Below are 27,661 nucleotides of genomic sequence, written 5' to 3'. Positions count from 1 at the left end.
TACCACTTGGGGTGAAACAGGCTCATGTCTGTAGGTTATCCTCACCCAGTTATACATGCAGGAGTTGAACAGACATGATTAAACATAACAGAGATGGGGAAGACATGTGTAGGGACTGTCTAGGACTTGGTCCCAAGTCCTAGACAGGGGGGTGGGGGGGTGCAAACACACGTTAAATGTCGCCGGGGGGGGGGGGGGTACGCACCAAATCTCCCTCCAAGGTTTTTTGAAAAGTTGGCAGGCCTGTAGGGAGCAATGTTGACCTGTATACAAATGATACCATCATCACAATGTGGAGTGATCACCATTTCCTTTGACAATTTCTTAATAAACCTGTGTACAAATGTATCATGTCAAAAAACCTCATGGGTAACGGTAACTTATCATTCTACATTTCAGGAAAAAAAGACTAGGCAGAGAGCCATTTTACCAGTATGATACCGAATGGGCCTTTGTGCTTTCAGTTTCTAAAATGGTGGACAGCAGAAGACTGCTTTCAGTCAGTGTTAGTGGTTACCATGGTATTCAAGACGCATTCAGAGAGATGGATCATCCTATACAATATGAGTTTCGTGTAAATACTTTGCATGGAATTGTGTGCGTTGCAGCACTGTCCAGGGGATCACTGCTTGCCAACGCAACCGCCTGGTGTGGCTCGAGTTGCAAGGGCGCCATTTCACAGGCAGGAAATGCTGCTGCAGCAGCACTTGGTCCACTAAGCCCGCGCCCCTAGAGGTAGAAAGGAAGTTACAAGATAGATTGAGCGCAAAAACTGTATTACGCAGCCAAAGAACATAGAGGGCGGATTCTAAAAAGGTTCTTCTACCGTCCTATTGGTTCTTGATGATTTCCTTGTGCTCTGGGTCTAAGCACATTGTTTGAGAAATGTAAAAGAAAAACGAACACAACCTTTTTTAATAAGACGGTTTATTTAAAAAATGAGAGTATATTGTGTGTCACGAGGATATTGACTGCTTCCCGAAACATCGTGGAACCAGATCGAGGGGGACAACAGTCGACGGCGCAGCATCACAGTGGTGAGGTTCTGCCTGAAGTGAGTTGTTGCCGAGAAGCCATTGTGGTAGAAGACTAGCTGCTATGTAGCCTGGCTAACTGACACGAGCTAGTAGTTAGCTAACCTGCAGTAACTAGCAATCAACCATGGTTACTGTGCCTTTCTAATCAGACAGTCCATAATGTCACTCAGTAACGCTAACTGTTGTACGTTAGCTAGGTATACGCAACAACACGGGTTCTCCTGCACACTGCAGAGCCGAGTCCTTGTAGACTACAGTTTCAACTAAAGCAGTAGTACTTCTAACTGTCGCTAACGTTAGCTAGTTACTGTAATTATACAAAGGTTAATAAGACGGGACATCTGCAATGATGCAGACAGGGCTAGAGATGTGTTCCTATCTCAGTGCAGAAACCGATTTATTAATTGTATCTGTAAAAATGGAACGCAGCAAGTGAGGCTAAACCTGTCAACATTCCATTGTAACATTCAGCAGTGTACCGTACAGTGACTTCTGGATCTTCCAGTTCTTTGTACTGAAGACTCATGCAGATGGTTTTACAGTGAGGCTTGTTGGGTGTGCTTGACTTTGACAAGGCGCAACCGATATTCTCTCATATATTATTATTTTCTAAAAAAGAATTCTTCCCACCCTTAAAAAAACGTGAATTTTTGCACTATCTAAACAATGTCGTTGTCAGAATGTTTGTCTTGGTCCCGATTGCATTGCTTGTAAAGGCCGAATTATACTACGACGGTCGGACGGATTCGTTGAATTTATAGTACTCCGAAGGCTGTGGGTGCTGAAAACAATTCACCGCCAGAAGAGTAGGTGGCGCTGCACTGCGATGCTAGCTAGGTTATCGAAAAGTCTGAGCAAATTTACAAATTAGCCGTTTCATCAATAAAATAAGCACATTTTCAGCAACTACACTGCCCATTTCTCGTCACATTTTAATTCAGATGCTGATTTACATGTACTGTTTACAGTGGCGTTTTTATATGTAAAAAATTGGTGGGGCACAAACCATTTCGAAATATAGGATACATACCATTAAAGTTACAAAACTCCCTCTTGCTACTGATGTGTTTATTTAACACATCAACAAACAGCGTGGCTCCACAAAACACTTTTAACGACAGAGCGGCTTGCTTCTACCAGGTGTTGTAATAGCCGACACATAGGCCTTCTGGAGAGACCTTCTTGTGTAATTGCTCTCCTTCTCTCACACACACATAAAATTACCACTGTCACATTTGCAAACCTAAATTAGGAATGCAACCAAGCTCAGAACCAATTTGTCTACAGTGCCATACCCGAACAGCAATGAGCTCAATACCACTGACGGCCCCAACAAAGCGGAAAGACTGTAACGAGTGTTTCACTTAACACAACAGAATGAAACACACTGACACATGAGCTATATTTCAGAGGTAAAAAAAAGGTTATTTTTTATGATTTGTTTTCTCTATTACCTCTGTTTTATTTTTCTTAATTTGTCTTCTTTAAAAAAAATCTACAACAATCATAAACATTTAGGCATTTAGCAGACGCTCTTAAACAACAATTGGTCAATAATTCAATGACAAGAAACACACAAATATGACAATACACAAATCAAGTAGAAAAACTAATCTAGGAACCCTCACTCTAACCTTATCAATTAGATTATTATACAAAACAGCACTTGCAATAACCGATTTTGTGATAGGCTATATAACGTCCCAAAACAAAACCGAAAGCATTCGTTATTTGCAAAACAATAAATCTTCTTCTCTCAATCAATTTACAACTACTGCATTTATTCTAAGGTTAGTAAATCAATATTTCTTCTTTCTTTCTTCTCAGTAGGCTAACTGTAATCTTCTATTTTTCTCATCTCTCGTGACTCGTCCCGTCCAGTTTATGTAGCCCCGCGAGAGCCCTACTTTACCGCCTGCAACCCGAAAAATGCATATTAATTAACCCACAGCAATATTATCAACTGACTCAACAGAAGGCCAAGTGTCATTGTCTAATGATTCCAACTGACAGAAGTCCGTCAAATGCAGTCGGTCTCCCATTTGGCTGATCCCACCAGCCTTTCTTACAGACAGGATGATACAATATGCTTTCACTCACCAAGGCTGAGGGCTCACTTCAAGAGAAAGGTGGCACGGCGGTTCTTCCTCTGGGCGAACTTTTCAATAACTTTGGGAACAAAGTCTTGTAGGTGCTGAATCAGCTGGCTTTTGATGGACAACGTGGCCAATGCGTTGAGTCGCGGCTGTCCCATGGTGTTGCGGGTGAAGGTTTTTACCCTCTTCAAGGTGGAAAAGTTCCTCTCGGATGTCGTCATAGGAGTTGTAATTATTATTTTCAGCAGAGTGACGGTCTCAGCAAAAGCCTCCTCTAGGTTGTTGTCATGGATGGATCGTAACAGAGACAGAGCCGTCTTGCCAGTGTGAAGCTCAAGTGTGGCGGTACAGAGTGGTCAACTCAGACTTCAACTTTTCCTCGTTTCCTAGAGGCCATAGTTTCACCGCACAGTCAAGCTCAGATGTAGGGAATGACAGGACAAATTGTGGGAAGAGCGAGCTGTCAACTAGCTTGGCAGCGATCAGGTGGTCACTCTGTGAAAACCTCTGCTCCACCTGGGAGATGACAGTGTTGCATGCCTCCTTCATCACCGGCGCTGTGTTGGTCACTCGTCGGCCTGGATCGTCTGTTCCATCGTGAACGGTGGCAGCCCCATTCATCCCTTTGCTTCCGCATGTCCTGGACATTCTCCTTGAAACGGGTAAGCGCACTCCCAGTCCCAGATGCATTGATGCTCCTTTTTTGCAGTGTTGTATAAAACATCAACTTCTGGCATAAGGAAGAAACAAAATTCCAGCAGCTGCAGAAAGGCTCGGTCCCTGAGTTTTTTTGACAGGACGTATGCCTCACTTATGGTGGCCTCATCCCATCCCGGTTGTGTGCGTATGTTCTCCATACACAGGAGCAGCGCAGCACGGTTTTCCCAAACTGCATTGACAGTTCTGCTGTCCATCGTACAGCTGGTGGCCTTGGAATGCGTCTCTGTGTTGCCTCAGCAAGTGCCGCAACACGTTTTGGAGCGCCAGAGAAAAAGGTGGCAAAAGCTGTTAAATCTGCAAAAAACACCTTCAGGATGCTCATCCTTGCTGAACAAAGTTGCTGCAAGGTCAGGTTCAGCTGGTGAGCATAGCAGTGAACAAACTGGGCATGTGGGTATGTCTCTTTCATTAGCGTCTGTACTCCTCGGACGTTTCCACTCATTACAGCCGCACCATCATAGGTCTGAGCGATCAGCTTTTCTCCCATCTTCAGTGGTTCCAGCACACCCTTGATGCTATTAGAGAGGCCGAGTCCAGTTTTGTCTTTGACTTCCACAAACTCCAAAAACCTCTCTGTCACTGTGTAGTCAGGCAACATGTATCGCAACACAACCACCATTTGGGATTTACAGGAGACATCAGTTGTCTCATCTGCCTGTACGGCAACACATGATGTCTCGTCCAATTGCTTGGCTATCTCCTCCTTGTACACTTCATACATGATGTCTAACTGTTCGTTTTGTACAGTGCTAGATGTCCCTTTGAAGATGGGCTGAGCGTCATAGTGCCTCTGAAGTCTGGAATCACCCTCACACAGTCTCGAAAATACCAGGATTCAGGGAGTCCGCCGACTCGTCGTGCCCCCGCAGTGCTGTTTCACATTTTCCACACAGTTGAATACAGGTTATGATCCGACTGAGAACGTACCTGCTCTCTTCGACCTGTTTGTTATGCTGCTCAATGGAGCGTCTATGCACTGTCAACTTGGGCTGCGACATTTACCCTTCCAAGTAAGCCCAATTTCACAGCATTGTCCAGATGACTCCCACTGCTCTCATGTTTGGCAATTCTCTCAGAAAGATGTTTTAAATCTTTGTACCGCGTCCTCGACCAAGTACCATCTCCACCAAATAGCAGACATGGAAAACAGAAAAGTGCGGTCTTTTGAATGCTCACCGTTAGCCACTTTTTCTTTACAAACCACTCCACATTAAACCCACGGTTAACTTTACCAGCAGCTTGAGTAATTGCAACATCCCGTGGCTGATGGGCACCAAGTTGCTTGATTTCAAGCTTCTCCTCCAATTTGAGGGTTTCAAACCGGTGCTCAAGTAGGAAATCAACTGTATTCATTTTATAAGCTAGCTGGGACAATCTACTCGATCTTCTTCTTGCTGACTAATATTGGCGCCAAACAGACAGACAATCATGTATAATTTTTTTTAATGTTTTGACTAAAGGTTCACTAAACACTAAAATAACAAAAAACTGAATTTTCTGTCTATTAGTTGGTGTCAGGCTTCACAGGGTTAAGCATCTGGGGGCCCGTTTCAATAACTATATGGGGCCCTACCCACATAAAACATAAACATAATAGAGCAGAAAAAGCAAGGATTCCTGTTGGTTTGCATCAATGGTTTATTATTTTATTATGTGCACTTTCATCTTCATGAACTGGCAGCTCAACATAGAAATAATCCAACCTTATTTGATTAAAACGATATACATACAGCGTTTTATGTTGGAATAAGCCTCGCCCTTTCGGCAACTTCACTGCTTAGCTAATTGATTAGCGCAGTATATTTTCAGCTGTCTGGGCTGACTCAAACATCCCCTCAACTTGAATTATTTAACAAAAGCAAAGAAGAAAAAGTGTCTGACTGACACTGAACCAAACTTAGACTACTGGTATCATAAATAGCAACGATGGGCTCCGTGTTTCAGCACCGTGGACATGCAGGTCACCGGGTGCAGGGTTAGAGCTAGCTCTACAGATACTGGACCAAAGATGGGCTCGGAGAGGGCGTTCCACGTCGGAGAGGGCGTTCCCTGTGTCCGTGTCCGTGAAAACGGAGTAGTATAAATCGGCCTTAATTGCCCAAAGGTTCTGTTTGATGGTTGAGGCATAATTTTCGTTTTGTGAAATAAAGTGAAGCTAACAGTGGCTAACTAGCCACTGTCACAAACGTCACAAATCCACACTCGATTACCCATAGTAAAACATTAGTTTCGCAGCTAGTTAACTTTCGGGAGATAGCTAGTCTAACTACCTAAAACTGCAATACAGCTGCAGAACTGTGGTCCATTTTTAAAATTTCACTGAGGCATTAGCATCAGCCTCAGTTGGTTGACAGTGGTCTGTGATGCATCCATTTTCAATCGTTAAAATAATAAACATGCCTCACAAATAGTTTTGTTTTAGTATTTATGACATTAGATTACAAGTAAACTATTTGTCGGTGAAATTATCATGACCTGTAGTTTTAAACCAGTGTAGCTCGCTGTAAAGCCGCTTGCACACTGCCCAGACAAACGCCGACCAACGGCAACTGTTAGATCACTGCGCGCTGTCAGTCGGTGTTAGTCAGAGTTGGTCGGATGGCTTTTCGAGTTTGACATCCAGTGGGGTCTGGTGGAGTAATGGAATGACCAATGTGCGCTGTTTTCCAACAAACGTCAACATCCTGAGAGTATATTCCATTGACAACTAGCGTTTTTGCAATATCACGTTGTGCAATATTAATATCGAAAATGTCCCGAAAAGTATGCAATTTTATGGAGAGATGCGCCGGGGGCTTAGTCTGGTCCTAACCAGACTCTCGTACATTTCATTTGTACAGAGAGTCTGGCCTCGCTCCATTGACAAGCGTTGACTTCCTTGTAGGCGGGTACTCTGTTGAAGTTTAAAACTATTGGATCTGCCCAGAGCCACTCTGATCTGCCATAACCAATCGCTAGCGTTCGCCTTAGCCAATTCCTTCACCACTACTGTAACGGAGCTCGCTGCCGTAGCTGGAAAATAAAACTGTTCCCGAACCCCGTTGGGAGGAGGGCCACAACATCATGGCCACCAACAAAACTCAGCAAAACATGTTCTTGCTCTGGCTTTAGCTTATGGATATTCGGCAGCATTGCCACAACGGACCGAATGGCTTCGCTCGTATCTTTCTCCGCCGCCATTACGGAACTACAACACAAACTAGCGCACGACAGCCACTCCCTCTGTTCGCTGATTGGCTGGTACAAAATTAACCGGAGACATCTGACTTACTTACCTCATGGCCAGACCTAGTACAGAAGCAAAATCAAAATTGAGCAGAAGTACGTAGGAGGGCAGAGCCAGGGTACCGGGGGCTGTGTGTTGTGATCAATTTAGAGCCTGCATATTTCATTGGCCAGTTGCCCTGTCACACATGCACACTTCGAAAGTGTGAGTGAAGGGGGAGATAGAGACAGTGAAAGAAGCGAGAAGCGAAAGGACAGAGAGTGCAAACTGAAAATTGTGTGTGGAGCGAATGGAAAGAAGAGACAAGAATATGAGTGTGGCTCAGGGAGACGACGAAATTATGGAGATTGAAGAGGAAACGTTAGTAGCCAAAAATAATGCCTCCTCGCCAAAAGATGTTGCTCAGGCTAATGCACATGTACAACGTGCTGTATGGTGGTACAGCGCGTAAGAGGCAATACAGCCAACCTTTTTTGAAAACCACCAGAAGACAATGATGAGTGCACAGTAATATCCCATAAAATCTGCCACAGTTAATGTGCCAGAGCTAAGAAAGCAACCATCGCTAGCGAGTGCTTTTGCTAATGGTACTAAGTACAACAAGAGCTCCAAGAGACATAACGAAATGCTGTAACATACTATTTGGCCAAAGACATGATGCCCATTTATACAGTCAATAAAGAAGGCTCCAAGAAGCTTCTGAATGAACTGGATAAAAGATGCCAAATCCCATCCCGCATTTATTTCTCACAGGTAGACTAGTTATCCCGCAGCTATACGAACAGTGCAGAAAGGCGGTGCAGGCACAGTTTGAAATCGGACAAATTGAAACATTTAAACCAGTTATGTCCTTCTGGTTCTCTATGGTGTCAGTTAGGTGTTAAACCAGCTATGGTTGACATGCTAGTTTTCTTGAATCGTAATCTGTAGCCCCTACCAGTGAGTTGATGGGGGAAGGGCCCCATGCTTTCTAAAGGTTACACGTTTGTTGATGGGCCCTGTTTCTGATTCAATTTTCTTATTACTTGTTAAACATGTCCTGTTCTGTGGACATGGTCTTTATTTATTCAGGTTGTACTGTCAGTTTAAATAAACCCGTGCGTTGTGCAAGCGGCTTAAGCGACACTGTCACTGGTAAGAAAAACATAGAATTTCACTGCTGTTTAGGAAGCCAAAGGGTGAAAGTACATTTTCGGCACTCCCCTTGTCAAAGTCCCAGATTAGTTTTTTAATTGGTGAAACAATCTGACTAACCAGTCTCCATGACGGGCAACAGCGAGTTTCCCGGTCCCTTCCTACATCTACCAAGTCGAACAATGGATTTTGGTGTTTCAAAACCCATTGACACTTCCCTGCTGTATGACTATGTTAACCCTGTGTTCTGCTCCTCTCTTTCACCAACCGTCTCTGGAGGAGGGGATCCCTCACTGAATTGCTCCACCCAAGGTTTCTTCCATTTTTGGGTGTGCTTTGCCTTCGGCAAGAGCACAACCTTTGTTCTCTCACATATATATTATTATTATTATTTATTTTTGCCCCCCTAAAACTCAGTCAATATTTGGCCTACATAGACAACATAGGTGTCAAGTTTCGTCTTGGTAGCGATTGAGTTGCTTCTATTGGAATTTACGTTCCGTTGCATGGTTTAGGCTCAAGTTAAGTTTTTGTGGCGAAAAGTGAAGCTAACGGTGGCTAATTTGCTAGCCACAGTCACTGACGTTACTAACGTCACTACGTCACTAACGTCACGAAAACACGCGTGACTACCTTTGGCAGAACATTCATTTTGCATCTGTTAACTTGGGCGATAGCTAGGCTAACTATAGCTTTACTGCAAGGCAGCTGCAGAAACGACACAAGCAAAGAGGCCAGGGTGACAACTATTTACTCATTTTACTTTGTGATATGACACACAATTGTGATGTGTAATGTACAATATAAGCTGATATTATTAAGGAAGTACATCTACTTTCGGAAACAGTAGTCTACTATTTCACTGAAGTATTAGCATCATGACATTAGCCTGTGTTGCCCGGGCAACACATACTACAGTGGTCTATGATGTAGCGTTATCTGTTTTCAATCGTTAAAATAAACATTCCTCACATATACATTTTCGTTGTAGGATTTATTCTGACATTGGTAAACGATTTGTTGGTGAAATTACCATTACCTGTGGTTTCAAACCAGTGTAGCTCACTGCAACGCTGTAGCTTACGCGAGACACACTACAAAAACATCTACAGTACACAGCTGTTTAGGAAGTCAAACGGCGACAGAACATGTTCGGCACTCCCCTTACTTAAATCAAAAGTCTATCTAACTACTAATCTGAACTTCATTGCCACAGCCTAAACGTTGTCAATCTGTTCATGAAAATAATTAATTTCAGCCTAAACCGTACAACGGAACGTTAAATCCAATTCAACCAACGCAATCGCTACCAAGACGAACACAGCAGTAGTCTACTGTACTGTACTGTAGTAGTACAATTTACCGGGGCAGCTTCTCCACACAGGGCTATATCGCATTTTGCGTTGTTACTGACAATGATCGCTACCAGTGAGCTTTTTATGAATGAGCGATTTTCCACTAAATAAATGTCAAGCTTATTTACGTTTTGGGGGGCATATTTTCAGTTAGCAGATGGTACTGTTTGAATCGCGATTCCATCTTCTACTGCCGGGTAACGTCGTAGAATAATCTTCAAAGGGGGTTCTTTATTAATGAATGAATGCAATGAGTACGCTAAATGCCTGAAAGTATCATGAGAAGGGAAAAACTTAAAATGACGTTTAAGTCATAGAGATTAGGTCAATTTTTACACCGGTCTGCCAAATGTATTCGTTTTGATTCAACGATGAGGCTGCCTCTTGCAGGGGAAATGAGAAGACATCTATTTCATTCTACACCCCACTCGTATTTTCAGTTGTAAATGAGCAGCAAAAAAAAAAGCTTTTAAATCTATGTAATCTTTATAAATAATAAGTATGCATTTTTATATAAAATATACAGAAATATCAGTTGTAAAAATGTAATTCAAAAACGCACCCCTGTGCAACCGACGAAAGCAAGCACACCCTACAATTTCCCCAGAAATTGTACCCTCTCTAGTTTCTCCTGTCGTGAGTTTTTCTGGGAGTTTTTCCTTGTCTTCCCTGAGGGTTTAGGTTGGATGAGGGGCAGTTCTATGGGCGTATGTGAAGCCCTCTGTGACATGCTTGCGTGTAAAAAGGGCTATACAAATAAATGTTGATTTGATTTGACTACTAACCTGAATTTCAATGCCGCAGACTAAACCTTATGTAAATCTGTTCACAAAGGTCTCCTCTACAGGGCTGTGAAAACGGTGAACATTTTCCAGTTGGGATTTATGTCCGACGAGTGCCCCTGTTTTAGAGCTACGGTACATTTTGAGTGTTGACAAACTGCTCTTCGCTCTATCTAGCTAGTTAGCTTGCCACAGGCATCTCTCTCCCATCTGCAGCACAAAAAAATGGACAGAGGGAAAATTGTGCTTAGTTTTCGCTCATTTAATCCGATGGACCTCCATCCATTTCCACAGAGAGGAAATGGATGAGGTGTGGTCTCAAATATACTAGATGAGATAAACATTTTTTTAATTACGGCGCATTCAAACAATCCCCTCAGTGAAGGTTGGCTAGCAAGTGACAGCAGCAGTAACTGACCTTCAGTGACAGGTGGGGGGAGGTGCATAAAGGACACACTTATTAGTGGCATCTTGCTTCCAACTTTTGTTTTGACAATCCAGTCATTTGGAGCACATACCCATCTAAAAACATGCAGAGCTACAGTTGGCCCAAAGACCAGGATCAATGACCAGGATTGAGAGAGGCTGATATAGGGAGTATTAGAGAAGATGCCAAAGTTGAATGCGCTTTTCCCTACTTACAACACTGATAGCCGGTCACATGAGACCCAAGTCTTCAGACACAGATGTTGTTACTGACAATAATCACTTCCAGTAAACTTGTTTTATCAGCCAGTTTTACAAAAATACATTTCAAGGTTATTGACGTTTTTGGGGGCATATTTTCAGCTTGCAGATGTTAATGTTTGAATGGCAATTCTAGCTAAGATAATGCCAGTGATAACATTGTTAGAGAAGCTTGTTTCAAAGGAGGTTCTGTATTAATAAATGAATGCAATATGAGTAAATGCTTAAAAATATCAATAGAAGGGAAAAACTTAAAAGGAAGATTAAGTCGTATAGGTTAGGTTCTTGCACAATGCAAACAAGGACGCTAATACACACAGAGATTTGATTAGCATTGCAGAGCGTGAAATCCCCACACCAGTGAATGTGATTGCCCAAAAGGATGGCATCCACAACAGTGGCCAATCCCAATGTCCCCCTTTTAGTCAGTGTTGGTTGCACCTTCCATGTTTGTTTCTGTTTCTTAATCTTGTTTCTTGTCTTATGAGGGAGGTTTGCAGGGATTTTTCTATCGCTTCCTCACTTCCACTGGTAACTCTGGTGTTTCACGTCACAACGCTGTGAATTGAGGGCAATTCCCTTAGGCAAAGTCTGCAGAAATGCAAACGGACGAAAAGGGTGCATAAAGGGCTAAACATGTCTGCGAGAGCCATCGCTTTTGACAATGGAACAGCCCTAAACCCTCACAGCCTTAGCAAGAATGAGTCTGTGAGGGTGGATGTTGAGATTGGGCCTGAGAATCGAAGTGAAAGTCCTCCGTTCATTTTCAGTGTAAGTCACGTGACTGCCCTCGCATGGCAGTATGGGATAGCTGGCAACAAGCGGCAGGCAAGTAGGCCGTTCAGCAAGTGAAGCAAATCCCATTCTAGGCTAATTACTAGTGCTGTCAAACGCGTAAATCGTGATTAATCGCATTAATGTCATAGTTAACTCGCGATTAATCGCAATTAATTTCAAATTTTTATCTATTCTAAATGTCCATTGATTTCTTTTTGTCCCATTATTTTTTCTCATTTTGATGCTCTTATCAACATGGAAAAGTGGATCGGATTGCTTAGTGCAAATGTTTTTTTTTAAATTGAAAACAACATTGCCATCGCCTGGCTTTGACGAGGGGGCGGAGAATTCCCATCAGCTGTGTGCTTGGCCATCAAGTGGTATTTCAGACTGGACGTGCTGCTCAGTGCTGCTCAGTTCGACAAACGACAAAAGACACAGATCACTTTGGTCTTGTCAAAGGAACCATTTGGCAACTTTTTAAAAGTAAATGTTCCATTTAGAATTTTGTTGGCATCCATTTCGGCGTCTCGTGCTCGCCATCCACTCAAAACATAATGTTAGCCTACTACTCTTAAGCCGGCTCGCAAGCCCAAACAAGTGTGTGCGGCGTGCCTGTTGTTTTGTTTCCGATCTAGCTAGATCCGGTGTGGTGTTGTAGTTTTTCTAACGTCAATAGTTGCTGCAACAGCATGTGAAAATAACTACAAAGTTTTCTTGGCCAAAAAGAACGTTAATCGCGCGATAAAAAAATTTACGCCATTAAAATGGGTTTGTGTTAACGCCGTTAATAACGCGTTAAACTGACAGCACTACTAATTACATGCAAATTTCGCCACCCTGTCATTCAGCGACAACCGACCGGCATCTTTGTTCATATATCTCCAATCCTACTTTGTTGTCATCCGTTCTTAGCTACATAGCTAGCTTACATAACTATGGCTACGCTTGTATAATTGTAGCATCACATGGCATAGTGGATGAGCAACATCAGTATGGGCTAGTCAAACTAAACCAGCTAGCATAACACAGCAAACACAACAAGGAAGCATATGCTAATCCCATCTCCTCACCCACTATTAAAGCAACTATATAAACTATATAAAGCAACAAGCGAGGAGCTAAGTAGGCGAAATTCTGTGAAAATTTGTTTAAAGAGGCCCCGCCTCTTTCTTCCTCATAGCCTTTAAAGCTACTGACACAGAAACGGCACGTCCTGAGGAAAGGTCATTGTGGGACTGCTCGTAGTGGCTGTAATTCTGCACCAAGGCTGAATTTCGGGGAAAGAGACTTCAGATACAGTATTAGGGGACCACTAAGGCCTATATAAAAGCATCCAAAAACAGCATGTCATGGGATCTTTAATGCAAATTTTATATTGATTAATATTGGCCGTCAATCACTCCCTTTCACTGTGCATCGTATATTCATAAATTGCCAGAAGTAATATTTTAATTGCCATGGTTGACTTGATGACGACGATTGTGACGCCACAAAGGTGAGACTCATGATTGTACATTAACGCACGCAGTTGATTAATCATTCACGGACCCTCCCCCCTGGCACACATTGGCCAACTATGGCAGACTCGCTCCCTTCTCGTTTTTCAACATTAATAAAAATGTACTAATGTAATTTGCAGGTTGCACGTGCAAGTACTAATACTTGCATGGTCTAAAAAAATGCGGTAAAAATGACAATTTGGTCGCAGTCTGGAGCCCTGCTTTCAGGTTTTGTGTTGGTGTGGTCAATGCCATGCCCTTTTCTGTGTGAGTAGTAGGCATGGGACGGTATCAGATTTTGACTGTATGATAATCTTGAGAAAATATATTACAGTATTGCAATTACAGCTCTAAGGGGAGGGGGGGGGGCGGGGAGGGGCGGGGGGCGGCGGCGGCGACCATGTAGAGACAGAAATGGGAGTCAGGTGGCTGAGCGGTTAGGGAATCGGGCTAGTAATCTGAAGGTTGCCAGTTCGATTCCCGGCCGTGCCAAATTACGTTGTGTCCTTGGGCAAGGCACTTCACCCTACTTGCCTCGGGGGGAATGTCCCTGTACTTACTGTAAGTCGCTCTGGATAAGAGCGTCTGCTAAATGACTAAATGTAAATGTAAATGACACGCCGTTGTGTAAATAAGATAAATAACATAAGGCCATTTAGTTTGTTTAATAAAAGAGCAAGCTATAGACCTGTTTTATAGGAAAGGTAACCTTAAATGACTTATTTTGTGATCGGGCGCTATATATATAACAAAAAAAAATTAAAAAAAATAAAAAATATATCATTAACTTGACCTTCCAGGGGGGGCGGGGGGTGCCCCTAATATAAGGGTAGGGGAAACACTGAGCAGTAAACATGTCAAGTTAAAACACACCAACACGTTAAGACACGTTTTAGTCCTCCTCATATGTTAAAGCAATAATGATAGCAAAGGCGGCAAGATGCTCAGTGTTGCCAGATTGAAAATGGCGAAGTATTGTACCAAAGGCTCAACATGATCGTATTTGAAGGATAATTATCGTGCATCTGTCAACACTGAGAAGGCGGTCGACCAATGACAGTTCTCTCTACAGGCAAAATCCCAGACGATTTTGGAATCCCTGCCGGACTTTTTTTTTAGGTCTCGAAAAGAAGACATGTCCGGGTAAAAGAGGACGTCTGGTCACCCTATGTAACATTCAAACTGGTTGTCTTGTGAATGAGCGCGGGTCCTAAGCAAAATGGCACAGAATGTTGTCGCCACGAAAGGCCACTGAGGGTTGAAATTTAGCAATAACGGTGCTATCTGGGAAATGTGCAATTTAAATACTATTGTATTATTACAATTCATCTATCCTATATACACACACCATCAAAACCTACCTCAATTTACGCTGTCCACAGAGTGTAAACCTTTAGGAAAAGCGGGAATGGCTTCTGTCATGTTCTGTCCAGGCAGATCGCTAAAGGATCTTAAATTTCTTACTGAGATTGACATCATTCAGAGCCAATGAAAATAGGGGGGGCACCTGACAACCAATCAGATTCCAGGAGGGGCACGTGCCACTCTGTGCCCCTCCGTCGGCTCCGCCCCTGTCTCCGCTGCGTAAAACTTGAAGGATTTCTTCACTTTCTGTCTTTGACGAGACTTTTTTTTTTTTTTAAACAGCGGTATAACATTTATTTTATTTTTTTAGGTATAGATACTGTGACTTTTTCAGACCGTGGTATACCTTTAAACTGGTAACCGGCCCATGCCTAGTCAGTAGTAGTGCCAGCTGTGTTGTTCCTCACTGGTTGTCGGTGGTTTTGTCTACTAGTGCAACCTGTGCTTTGTTGCTAGGCTCCCAACCGAATCGTGGCTGTGGGATGGCTACCCATGCATGCGATTAACTGGTTTTGACTTCGAAGTTTTGACAATCTTGATGGATCAATTAGTCTGGTTCCTCACTAGTTGACAAACCTTTGGGTTTGCAACATGTTTGATATAAAAAAAAACTTTCAGCCAAGACATTAAATAAACTTCCTATTGCAAGAAACTTCCATGAGCACTTTTATCACAAAACTATTATTGTTTGGAATATTTTATATCTGGATGGAATATCAAATTCAGGATATTGGTATTGGGAAGAAAATCCCATTCCATCACATTCTATTGGGCTTTACTAAGCAGCATCGCTAACTTGAAGCCTTGATTGTGACTAAATGTGGTTCTCCTGGTGCTCTGATTGATTTGCAGAAAATCCTAAATTGCACACTCTTCAACAAAAAGACCAAACTGCAATCTAATTTGTCACAGCTGGATAAGTCTGTTGCATTGTCCCATTTGGTGTTCTGTCACACTGCATGCTTGCTGAGTAACTGACTGTCCTGCTCAAACATTATTTATAGTGCTCCTATATATCATCGTGTAACTTAAAGTTAAACTAATGAATGATCAAAAAAAAAAAAAAAACCTGTGTTCATCACGCGTGCAATGCATGTCAGTGAATATGTTCTCAATAGTATGTTTCAAGTAGGCTACAGCCGAACCCTCGTTCTGTTTTGATCAATTGTAATCGAGTTGATAAGCGTGTCTTCTTGTCTGATCAATACGCAACTGTGAGGTGCGCGAATAGACAGAGTGGCCACTAAACTGTCGTTCCGCACGAATACACCTGTACAAATGTTCAAATGCAAATGGAATTTCCACTCAAAATGCTGACAAAAGTTTGATTTACAATTTCCAACGCAGCCTCCATTGGTATTCTTAACCTGGAATGATAATATATAGTGCAGTGTTTCCTCTATGGCTAAATTTCGGCCGCCACGGTATCAGAAATCAGGCTGTACAAAACTTTAGGCCGTCTATCAGCAGTGATTGTTATAGTGCATGTCGGAGAATTGCACGAGGGGGAGGGAGATGCAAAACACCTGGGAATAAATACATTGATTAGAAAAATATATATATTTTAAAAAAAATTGGGGGGGGGGGGGGGGCACCGGAGACCCATTTTGACCCAGGAAAAACCCTGGATTGACGCCTCTCATTTGCCCCCAGGCTCACACACGAGCAGCATGTAGCAGAGCAAGGGTGTGATGTCACATGCAGGCCTGCTTGTCTTAAAGACACAGACCCACTTTTACTGCTCCTTTGTTTTCTTATTTTTTTCACCCAAAATACATATGCCGCTGCTTAAAAAATGTGTACCCAGGTAAGGTCATAGCACCGGTTTACCATGTAACACTTGTACGTTTTGTAAACTTTAAGTGAAATATAATGGTAACACAACAAATATCTTAAACCATTTGTTGAGACATTACCCGGTTACTTTTCATTCCTCTGACAAATTGTTAGAACATAAAACAACATCCTCTTGAAAATGCATTTATTTGTAATATCTGTAGGGGGTTTAATATTGGCCAAACAACCAAAATGAATTCCCCTATGTTTGAAGGAAGAAGGGGAAACTGAACAGTGTATTAACATGAACCAAATAATGCCAATACCAATGGAATTACAGTTATTTGACTCTATGGATTAAATCAGAGCAAGAAGGGTCAAAATAAGGTTAAATGAAATAGAAAAGGTTAACTCTCACCTACTCTACCATGATTATTGTAAACCAGAGATGGAAAGCAGGAGGTGAGGAAGGAGAAGGAGTAGGATAAGCCAGAGCTGAGAAGGTCTCAGGAGATGAAGAATCCACAGAACAATGCTTCATAATTTCATTTATACCCAAGAACAAACCAATCACACCATATGTTGACCTTTATCAACATATGGGAGTCAGGTGGCTGAGCGGTGAGGGAATCGGGCTAGTAATCCGAAGGTTGCCAGTTCGATTCCTGGTCATGCCAACTGACGTTGTGTCCTTGGGCAAGGCACTTCACCCTACTTGCCTCGGGGGAATGTCCCTGTACTTACTGTAAGTCGCTCTGGATAAGAGCGTCTGCTAAATGACTAAATGTAAAAATGTAATATGACTAGCAATGCTACAGTAAATTACGCAATGAGGTGTGAGAGCCATCAAGTAGAGACTCCGTACAGCAACTCCAGATTTTAGCATATGAGTGGTGGGGGCAGGATGACACTCAGCCTTACATTTCCAAATATATATTTATATACAGAAATTGAATCAAGAGCTTGTGAATCGAAATTGTATAGAATCAGGAAATAGGTGTTGATACACGGTTTCAGTCATTTCCATCCATCCTTGTCATTGCTGACCTCTAAGTGCAACTGATGAGATTCCATTTGGGTCTTTGTTTTAATGGCATGCGTGCAACTTTATTCATAGCTTAATCATAGTTTTCTATTTAGATGTGATCTGAAAGATTTGTTCTGACATTTTCAGGTTCATGTATAGATAAATTGGAACGCAACTTGGATCCTGTACGCATACCACAGCAAAAGTGGTGAGTATGGAAATTGAAATGCTTGCATCTTAAAACACAACCATCATAATTTTGTAACCTTACCATATCTATGTGTGCCAGCTTTTTGCGGGCTTGATGTAACTCAACTTGGAACGCAACTTGGATCCTGTACGCATACCACAGCAAAAGTGGTGAGTATGGAAATTGAAATGCTTGCATCTTAAAACACAACCATCATAATTTTGTAACCTTACCATATCTATGTGTGCCAGCTTTTTGCGGGCTTGATGTAACTCAACCAACAGCTTGGAACCAGTGAACACATGCTACAGCATTCGTAAGTACTATTGGAATCCTTAGAGTAAAATATGCCATATTTACACTTGCATTTGCCAGTTTTGTCAAGTAGGTCATTTGATTTCTTATCAATGATGCCACCTTTTGTATAATATATTTTCATTTATGCAATGCTATCTGCTTATAATATCTTTCAGGAATAGGTAAATGAAGATGGAGGTGCCATAAGCATTTGGAGGTCAAGTATGGCTCATGGATGGAATTCTTTTCTTCAGTCTCAATCATCACACTCAAGGACCTTGAGGGTGCCTTTGGATTCAGAGGAACATTTGGCACACTTGCAGACCTTCATTGAAAATCAAGACCTTACCAATCTAGTGGAATCGAAAGAAGCGCCGTCTTCAGAGTCAGACTTAAACTCAAACTTCACTGGCTGTCAATTGCGTGATGAAGGGCAACAACCAGGTCAGGAAAAACGGTTGAGGTGTGGAGAGGGTGCTCTTTCAAATATTGTCACTGGTACAGTAGCCGACTCACAAGGTTTACCATCATCATTAGAAGCAGATCTGCATGATGTCATCCATGATTGTGATATGTTAAATCCATCTCTTATTGAGGACTACTCAGTGGTTGGTACTTGCACAGAATCAATTGTTGGCAACATGAAGCCTAACTGTAAAGAGTTGTATGAGGAGTCAAATCTGCACTCTGTAACACAAGGACATGACAGCATTAGGATCGTCCCCTCCAGTGAGGGTTTCTGTCCAGATGAAAGCTCAGAGAGTCGATCAGGATGGGCAGAAAAACATACTGCCCCAGAGAGTGAGCAAAAAGAAGATTGGAAGGATGCACAGAAAAGGATGGAAGTGAAAGATGCTGATAAACCCCCTGCTGTTTCACCAAGTGCGTACAAATTGGAGTGCCAGACAAAAGATTGTATGAATGGAAAGAAACAGGAAGAGGGTTGTTTTGAGGAAAGAGAGGAGTTGTGCATGATTGATGAACTTTCAGACTTCTCAGCAGCTGCCTCAGGATCCCCAAGGGCCTTAGAGTGTGATATAAAACATGATCAGCCTAACGCTTCACAGGACTCTGAACGGGAATGTGAAGACAGTGTGCTGCATGGCAACCTCCCACCTGGTGCCACTGAAAAACTGGATGAGGGTACCCAAGAAAGGGGGCAGCAGCAAGAGGTTGAAATGGAAAAGAACATGACAGCAGAACAAGTTTATGATACAATTTCTAAAACCTCTGCAAGCCAGTCTGTCTTCTGTAGGAGAGAAGTGGATGTTGTTGATGATGAAGAGGAATGGGTACAGGCTGAGGAGCAATTATCAACAAGACATGAAGATAAATGCCAGGACATATCGATGAGTGCCCCAGAGAGCTTGGCCACATTTGAAAATGAGGCTAAAGACCATTCTAATGGAAATATGTTGGTGAATGAAAAAGAGGCATGGAGAAAGCAAGGGGATCAATCTGCAACAGTCAGCTTCAGTGACCACAGTAAAGAGTTTTTGGAAAAGGAAGTTATGCCATCATCAACCCAAGGCCCTGGGAATTTGCAAGATGGCAACATCTTAGATTACCAAGATTCAGATAAAAAACTAAATGACTGTAACATAGATTTTCTATCGCACTGTGTAGCCCTGTGCAACTCAGAACCCCAATCCCAAACAGTCGATGACTGGATCAGCCCTATTAAAGAGACGGATACTGCCGCAGTTTTTAAAGAAGACCAGGCATCACAAGATCCCCACATGTACCACATGCAACCACCTCATCTTTTCAGAGATGGTATAGAAAATGCAAGGGAAGCTTTTCAAGAAAAAGATCACGACCAAGACCCTCCTTTTTTGAATGTATGCTATGGTGAACCGTTGTCAAGAGAGGATTCTATCAGAGAAATTGAGAGCAAATGTGAAGCATTTTCTGAATCTAACCATCAGGTTGAAGGGGATTATACAGTTGTAAACAAGACGGAAGGAGAGGACACAAAGGATGTTGAGGACCCAGCACCTCAAATAAAAACCTTACAGGGCATCTCAAAATATTTGCAACCTGTTGTCCTGCTAAAGTCTTTGAAACCAAGTAAAAACTGTGAAGTGGATGAATTTCTTTGTGCCAAGTGCAAACATGCTGAACTAAAGGTGGATCATATAATTGAACACCACTATTGTAACCACTCCCAACACAAGTTGCAGTTGTGTGCGTCCTGTAATACCTACTTGACAAATACTGACCTTGCAAAAGAACATTTGTGTGGTATTGCTGATGAAACCCAACCCATTTCCTCAGAATCTTCTCTAGAGGGGCGAGCTTTGACCCTGCCTGGTGTTTACAAATGTAGATACTGCTTCAAGATGTTTCCCTATCTGAAAGAACTAAATCAACATGAGCGGAGCCATCTGCACCAAACACCATTCAAATGTAACAGATGTGGCCGTTGCTTCTCTCAGAAATGTGGTTTGAACAAACATAAACAGTTTGTTAAGTGTCAGTCTTCATGTGCACAAATACCTGTTATGAAATTGTCAAAAAGAAATACAGTTGAAAATACGAAATCTGCAGAACCTCCAACAGATATTCCAACTGAAGAGGCTTTTGGTAATCTTACGGATTGTTTTGTGAAGCTTGTGGATGTCTACAAGACAAACTTCTGCAATATGTGTTTGAAAAGCTTCACATCCAGAATGAAGCTCAAGAAACACAAATTGAATGTTCACCATAAAAAGTTTGAAACATCATTCACACATGTTGTAAAATCCAGCACACAAGAGAAGGTTCCAAAAGGAACTGAAACATGTGCAAAATTTAAATGCCCCATCTGTCCACGAATGTTCAAATATTCCTACAACAGAGCCAGGCATTTGCGCGAGCAGTGTATTCGACAGTTCACATTACAAAGCAAGGGGAGGGTTGGCAAGACATTTCAATGCCCATTGTGCCATGCAACTTTTCTTCATTCATCAAACAGAACCAAACACTTAAAGATGAAATGTCTGAAGGAATATAATAGCAAGCATTTAAAGACAAAATCTGAGCACATCAAGAACATCCAGCAGAAAGAAAAGAAAAGTGTGCCATTGATGACATCCTACCAAAAGAAGGTGTTTCATTGCAATCTATGTCCTGCTACTTATGCACATTACTCCGGACTTTTCAGGCACAAAAAGAAACACGAGCTCTATAAAAATTCTGGGAAAGTTATCAAGTATCGGAATTCCAATCTTTCAAAAGATACTGCTACTGAAGATACTCCCCTTTTGAAGAAAGACAGAAGTCTTCCCATTTCCTGCCAAGTATGTGGAAAGACCTTCATGACCTTTTTCTCTCTAAACAAGCATTTGCATGTGCACAGGAGTACGGAGAAGGAGAAGAACCTCCAACTAAAGCAAGAGTTGAAAAACCGCAACCAAATAAAATGCCCCTTATGTGATAAGGTATTTCAAGATGTACATACACTGCTCCTTCACTGTTTAAAACATTCAACTGGGTCAAACTCACATCAGTGTCCATTTTGCAAACGTCACTTCACACAACGGCAGTCAATGCGTCGCCACATGACTATGCATATATTGGAGAAACCATTTCCTTGTCAGATTTGCAAGAAACGATTTTACCGCAAAGAGTATGCAATGACCCATCAAGAGAAGTGCTTGGGTCATACAGTAAAGTCTGCAGATATTGAGAGCAAGGATGTTGAAGGCGAGTCTGCAGTTATTGTGAGCAAAGTTACACCTCCCAAAGCGGTAGTTAATGAGGGCAAAGAATGTAAAGTGCGCCGGCAAACGAAGAAAATGAATTGTTCGTACTGCCCCAGAGTATTTACCAGAGTAATGCGCCTCACAGCACATCACAAAAGCCACAAGTTGAACATGTTAGTCCCCTGCACAAAATGCAACCAGTTCTTCGGGAGAAACAAATTCAAGGCACATGTTTGCCAACCTATTTCAAATGCTTGCAAGTGCTGTGGAAAAGCTTTTGCCCGAAAATGCAACAGGGTTTTCCATGAAAAGACTTGTACCCAACTGAATAAGAACAGAGTGGGAAGAGATAAATTACTGCTTAAATGCCCCCAATGTCCAAGAAGGTTTAGGTACAGATGTTATCTTTTGAGACATCTTCCGTCACATACTAGAGGCCAATATGCATGCATGCATTGTGGTCAAACATATACTAACCAGTCTAGGTATCTACAGCATGAAGCTTTCTGTGATGGTGCCAAACAAATACAGACTAGGTTAAATCATTTGAACACAAATGCATTACTTTCAAAATCAGGTTCCAGTGAGGCAAAACATCAGTCCCAAGCAGATATTGAGGGTCAATACAAGTGCAAGTTTTGCACAAAAGCCTTTATGAAATCACGAAACTTAAGAAGGCACATTCTGACACACACAGAAGTTAAGCCTTATCGCTGTAAAGCCTGTGATGGCTGTTTCTCCAGACATGATCATCTTAAACGGCATCAGATGCACTGCAAAGGCAAAAGTCAACGATTAGAATTGTGCATTGCCAAAGTCAGTCTTGAGGATGTTGGACGAGGTTGGCAAAATAAACTGAATGTGTTAAAGAAAGGAGAGCAGGACGTATTCCATTGTAGCTCATGCTTAAAATACTTCTCAAGCCGGTCAAATTTACGTCGACATGTGTCCATGTCACATGTTTCTGTGAAGCCCTTCCGCTGCAACCGCTGTGGCAATTTCTACACTTTAGAGAAAACTCTTAAAAAGCATAGAAGTAACAGATGTTGCTCGAAATCAACTCAAGCTGAATTTTTACAGCAGAATTTGGTCACACGTATCCCAAATAATGAGTTAAATCAAGCTCTAGAGAGTTTCCAACAGCCTTTGAAGAACAAGAGAAAATACGTCTGTAAGTACTGTCCCCGCACTTTAAAATCTAGTGAGCAATTGAAGGTACACACACGGTTGCACACTGGAGACAAGCCATTTGGCTGTGCCAATTGTGGAGAGAGATTTATTAGAAGGGATTACTTAAAACGCCATTTGGTCAAATGCAACCTAATGGGTGAGCATCTCGATACACTTTGTGAAAGGTGTGGTGTTGTGTTTTCAACAGACACAATTGAGAATCATCTAAAAGCCTGTACCATCAGACCTTCGGAAAACAGACTCAACTCCTGTGAGACCATAACTAAGAGTCCACCAAGCAGGGGTTTTCCGTGTGCTAATTGCAACGCCCGCTTTCTGTTGTTCTCACAGCTCCAGCTTCACTTTCTAAACACACACAGAGAGGAGGCAAATCTAAACTCACCAAAGCAGGCCCTGCCTCTACATCAGCAGTTATCCAACGTGATGAACATAAAGGAGGAGCCTTTGGATGACAGTTATGGCAATTCTAACCTAAGTACAAATGATAATCTTGCATTCAATGAAAATGCAGATTCAGATAATGAAGTGGACAAACCTTTTTCATGCACCCTGTGTCAGATGCGCTTTGTACGGAAAGGTGGTTTGAACATGCACATGAGTGCACATTTGGGTAATTTCCCTTTTAACTGTAAGAGATGCATGAAAGGTTTTTGGAGCAAGAGCCAGTATCGCAGGCATGTTGCGAAATGTAGACATCCTGTGAGCATGATCAAAGAAGAGTGTAGCATACAATGTGACACTGAGGTCACTTCAGAGATGGGTTCAACTGAAAATGATACTGTCCTTGTCTTCAATCAAGGTTCCAAAACAACAGGCACAGGGGTTTTGCAGACCAATTTCTCGTGCAAAGATGACTTGAAGGAAAAAACTCAAGGACTCTTAAGAAATCCAAGGAAGGAAAGCTTAATGGACAAGACCAAAGTTGTCCAGTACCAGTGCTCGGAATGTGATCTAAGTTTCACAGATGGGCTACTTCTCATTAGTCATCTTGAGGACCATGGCCGACAGGCGCATGAGCAAAAACTTGCAATCTGCCAGAAGTGTGGAAAGAAATGTACCAGTTCCAAAAACCTAGAGAGACACATGAAGGTGCATGATGATGAAAAAGAATATTCTTGTCCAGAATGCCCAATGATATTTCTCTATACTTCTGAACTTGATATTCATAGAAGCTATCATGACCCAAATAGACCATTTGCCTGCATACAATGCAACCAACGATTTTGGACCACTCAGTCTTTAGACAGGCATGACATTGAAGAGCATTCAGAGATACACACTTGCCAATTTTGTAAGAGTAGTTTTACAGCCAAAAGTTCACTTGTTAGACATTGTAGAATGAGACATAAAATCAAACTGACTACAGATGTTTCTGGTCCTGTCGGTGTAAAGGAAAAAAAGGATGCAAGTAATGAAAGGGTTGATACAAACAATGAAACGGAAGGTAGTGGGGATAATGATTCTGACTCGGCACCCTACTTTCCATGCCATGTCTGTGGCAAGACATTCCTTACCTCAGAAAGTCTCGAGGATCATCAACGGTGTCACCTCGGTGAGAAGCCCCATGAATGTGCTGAATGTGGGAAATGTTTTTTCCAAGCAGCACAATTGCAGCAGCACCAGCGGAGCCACAAATCTGAGTTTCAGTGTCAGACATGTGGCAGAGGCTTTGTCTCTCTCTTTGCTTTGCGGAAACACAAACATACACATGGAAGGAGACGTCCACACCGATGCCCCAAATGTCTACTCAGCTTCACAGGTCATTTACAACTTGCAGAACACATGGCCACCCATCGCGATGACAACTTTCCATGTGACATATGTGACGAGACCTTTTCCTGTAGAACTAGCCGCGCTGAACACAGGAAAGTTCACACAGAGCCGGAGAGTGGTGCATCTTTTGTAATTCCAACAGAAGAAACAACAATACCCTCCACTCCTTGTATGTCTTTTTCAGAAGTTGAAGACATGAAGTATCGCTGTGGGGTGTGCAGTGACCGTTTTAAAAACCCAGAACAGCTCTCAGAGCATGGATGCATGGCTGCAACAGAGAGATCATATTCATGCCTACAATGCAATAAGCATTTCCTGCATGGATCTCACCTAAAGAAACATCAACTCAGCGTGCATCAATCACAGTCATATATGTATTTATGTGATCAGTGCCACATGAGCTTTGCATACCATAAACATTACCTCAACCATTTAAAGAAACATTGTAAGAGAGAGTTTACAGCTGATATTGCAACAGCCAATACATTGAAAATGGTTGCAGAAAAGATTTTCAAATGCCCAATTTGTCCCCTCAGTTTTGACCACGCAGTGGCACTCTCCAGTCATCTTTCAATACATTCAAAGACAGTTCACAAATGCAGAATTTGCAAATTGCCGTTTTCTTCCAAAAGCAAACTTGCCGATCATGAGCGCTGCCATCTGACTGCAGCTACAGAATATGAATGCACTGAATGTGCCCAGACCTTTTTGGGAAGTGATGCATTTCGCCAGCATCAATGTTCTCGTCGTCAGCGCGCGGATACAAACAGTGAACTTCCTCATACCTCTACCAGTAAGTCCTCAGTCACTTCAAAACAAGCAGTTGAAGAAGAGGAGGTGGATGTTGGTGAGGACTTCTTTAACTGCGTAGACTGCCCCGGTAGATTTTCCTCCAAACCTACTCTGCTGGAGCATCAAATAAAACATCATCCAGTTATGTTCAAGTGTGAACTTTGTGAGAAAACCTTTCATCTTAAGAAGTACCTGACCAAACACCAGCGTAGGCATCAGAAGAAGATGGAAAACATGCAGAGGAAGGGAAGTCAATTGATGTGCTCTGTTTGTCCCAAAGTTCTATGTTCAACGCAGGACTTGCAAATGCATATGAGAATGCATGCTGAACAGAAAATTGGACCCCATCGTTGTGATATGTGTTATAAATCATTCGGTCACTTGTCTCTGCTGAGGCACCACCAGGAAAGTCACATTGGCCAGGTCGTTTATGAATGCACCGAATGTGACAAAGCATTTGCTTTCCCAAATCTCTTGGATCAACACCAAAAGACTCACACTGTACCCAATATGTAGATGTTTTCATCCCTACCTCAAAATCTTTCTGCTGTTTTAATTGCTTAAATAATCATACTGATTGTTTTATATGATATCCTAAGAGCCAAGTTAATTGCATTTAAGAATGACATGGTTCAGGAAATGTTTCGATTATTTGTTTCCATCTTAATGGATTTGGTTTTGTTCTGGTATGATATGTTGTGTATCTAACCCTTTATTCCCTGTTAAGATCCTTATTTGCATAGAGTTATTGTGTAAGACACAATCCATGTGTGCAGTTTTCATTGTCTTTTGTGATTTCGATTTTTTGGTCAAAATATATGGTAATGAACATGCCTACTTTGAGAGTATACTTTGAGATACCATGAGACTATCCATTGTGGACAGCATACATGGTAGGCTACTCTTCCTTCCATCAAAGTTGTTTGTGTAAATAATGTAAATTGTATTCTAACTTGTTGACCCAGATATTTACTGTGGTATATCACATGCCTTATCTTGTCCCATTTAATCGACTTTGGTGTTACTTTTATGAATAATTAAAAGACCATCTCTGTAATAATGCCAGAAATCTTTGTGTGTATCCGCATAATAAAATGTTTTTTTAGGGAAGACAGTTTCCCACGATTGTCTTGAGAACCGGGCACTCTGCTAAATTCATATTTTGCAGGTGTCCTTTTTATAATGCTTTCAAAGGGTTCCCTTTAACTCTGAAATGCTGGCTAGCTAACAGAACCACAATATCAAGTAGATACTTTCGTTATAGATCAGTGAATTTCATCAGTAAAATAGTGTTTACTGATGTCAAAACTATCTGCACATTGCAAATGTGCACAAAACTCTCAACACCAAATTGACTACGACATTATAATCACCAGCGCATCACGGACATGGGCACGATTCCTACCACTTTAGCGTCCTTGGTCAGTTTTTTAGGGCATGGATATAGCAACAAAAACAATGTTTGCATGAATTTAGTCTGATTTACAGCATTTCATAGCACAAAGGAAAAAATGCAAACATTAATATAAACAATAGGGCTGCAACTCACAATTATTTTAATAATCGATTAATTTGACTACTTTTTTTTCGATTAATCGATGAATCGGATACAAATTGGGCTCAAGCCTTCGGCGAGCACAACCATTGTTCTCTCATATATATTTATTATTATTATTTTCCCACCCCTAAGGGCCCCTCAATATTTGTACTACATAGACAACGTCGGGTGTCAAAATGTTCGTCTTGGTCCCTATTGCGTTGCTTGTGTAGGGATTTACGTTCCGTTGCACGGTTTAAGCTGAAATTACGTTTTGGTGGAAAAAAGTGCCTTGTGTGGCAGAAGGGACCTCCAATGCTAGCCTAACGTCACAATGTCGGCACACGTTAGCAACGACGCATAGATACGCCGTTCTAGTAACACAGACAGCTATATCAGCGAGCCCTCAGCATTAGTACCGTAGCTTAAAGTCTAGGAAAGTTTGGCGTCATGGAGCCAACCAGCTAAATACTTATTTAGCACTGCGTTGCTACCTGCATATACCTTCAGCTGGCAGCTGTGCTCCATTTTGCTCCTAGATTCAGACCTAGCCCTGGTAAATTGTAGAGCTAGCTAACTACTACACTTCTGTTGTGTGGGAATCGCAGCAGCTAACCAGTCAAAAGACGTACAAAAATACAGGAGCACACCCCACAATTTCCCCAGAAACACAATTTCCCCGGAAATTGTACCCTCTAGTTTAGTGTGAAA

At 42.0% G+C, this 27,661-nt stretch overlaps 1 protein-coding gene across 2 annotated transcripts; it reads left to right on the top strand.

Moving 5' to 3' along the window:
- Positions 1–863: 863 nt before the first annotated feature.
- On the top strand, positions 864–26,523 carry znf1035 (zinc finger protein 1035). 2 transcript variants are annotated; one of them, XM_062466629.1, is made up of 5 exons: positions 864–1,054; positions 17,632–17,692; positions 17,774–17,844; positions 17,926–17,990; positions 18,148–26,523. In XM_062466629.1, the coding sequence occupies exon 5, from the start codon at positions 18,196–18,198 to the stop codon at positions 25,927–25,929; it is 7,734 nt and encodes a 2,577-aa protein (XP_062322613.1). In that variant the 5' UTR covers positions 864–1,054; positions 17,632–17,692; positions 17,774–17,844; positions 17,926–17,990; positions 18,148–18,195; the 3' UTR covers positions 25,930–26,523. The 2 variants fall into 2 exon arrangements, with proteins under 2 accessions (XP_062322613.1, XP_062322612.1); XM_062466628.1 differs by lacking the exon at positions 17,774–17,844.
- The last annotated feature ends 1,138 nt before the right edge of the window (positions 26,524–27,661 follow it).

The sequence above is a fragment of the Osmerus eperlanus genome, chromosome 7 (assembly GCF_963692335.1).
Source record: "Osmerus eperlanus chromosome 7, fOsmEpe2.1, whole genome shotgun sequence".
NCBI classification, from domain to species: Eukaryota; Metazoa; Chordata; class Actinopteri; order Osmeriformes; family Osmeridae; genus Osmerus; species Osmerus eperlanus.
Note: the sequence above shows the minus strand (reverse complement) of the source record. Positions and strands in the feature narration are given on the sequence as shown.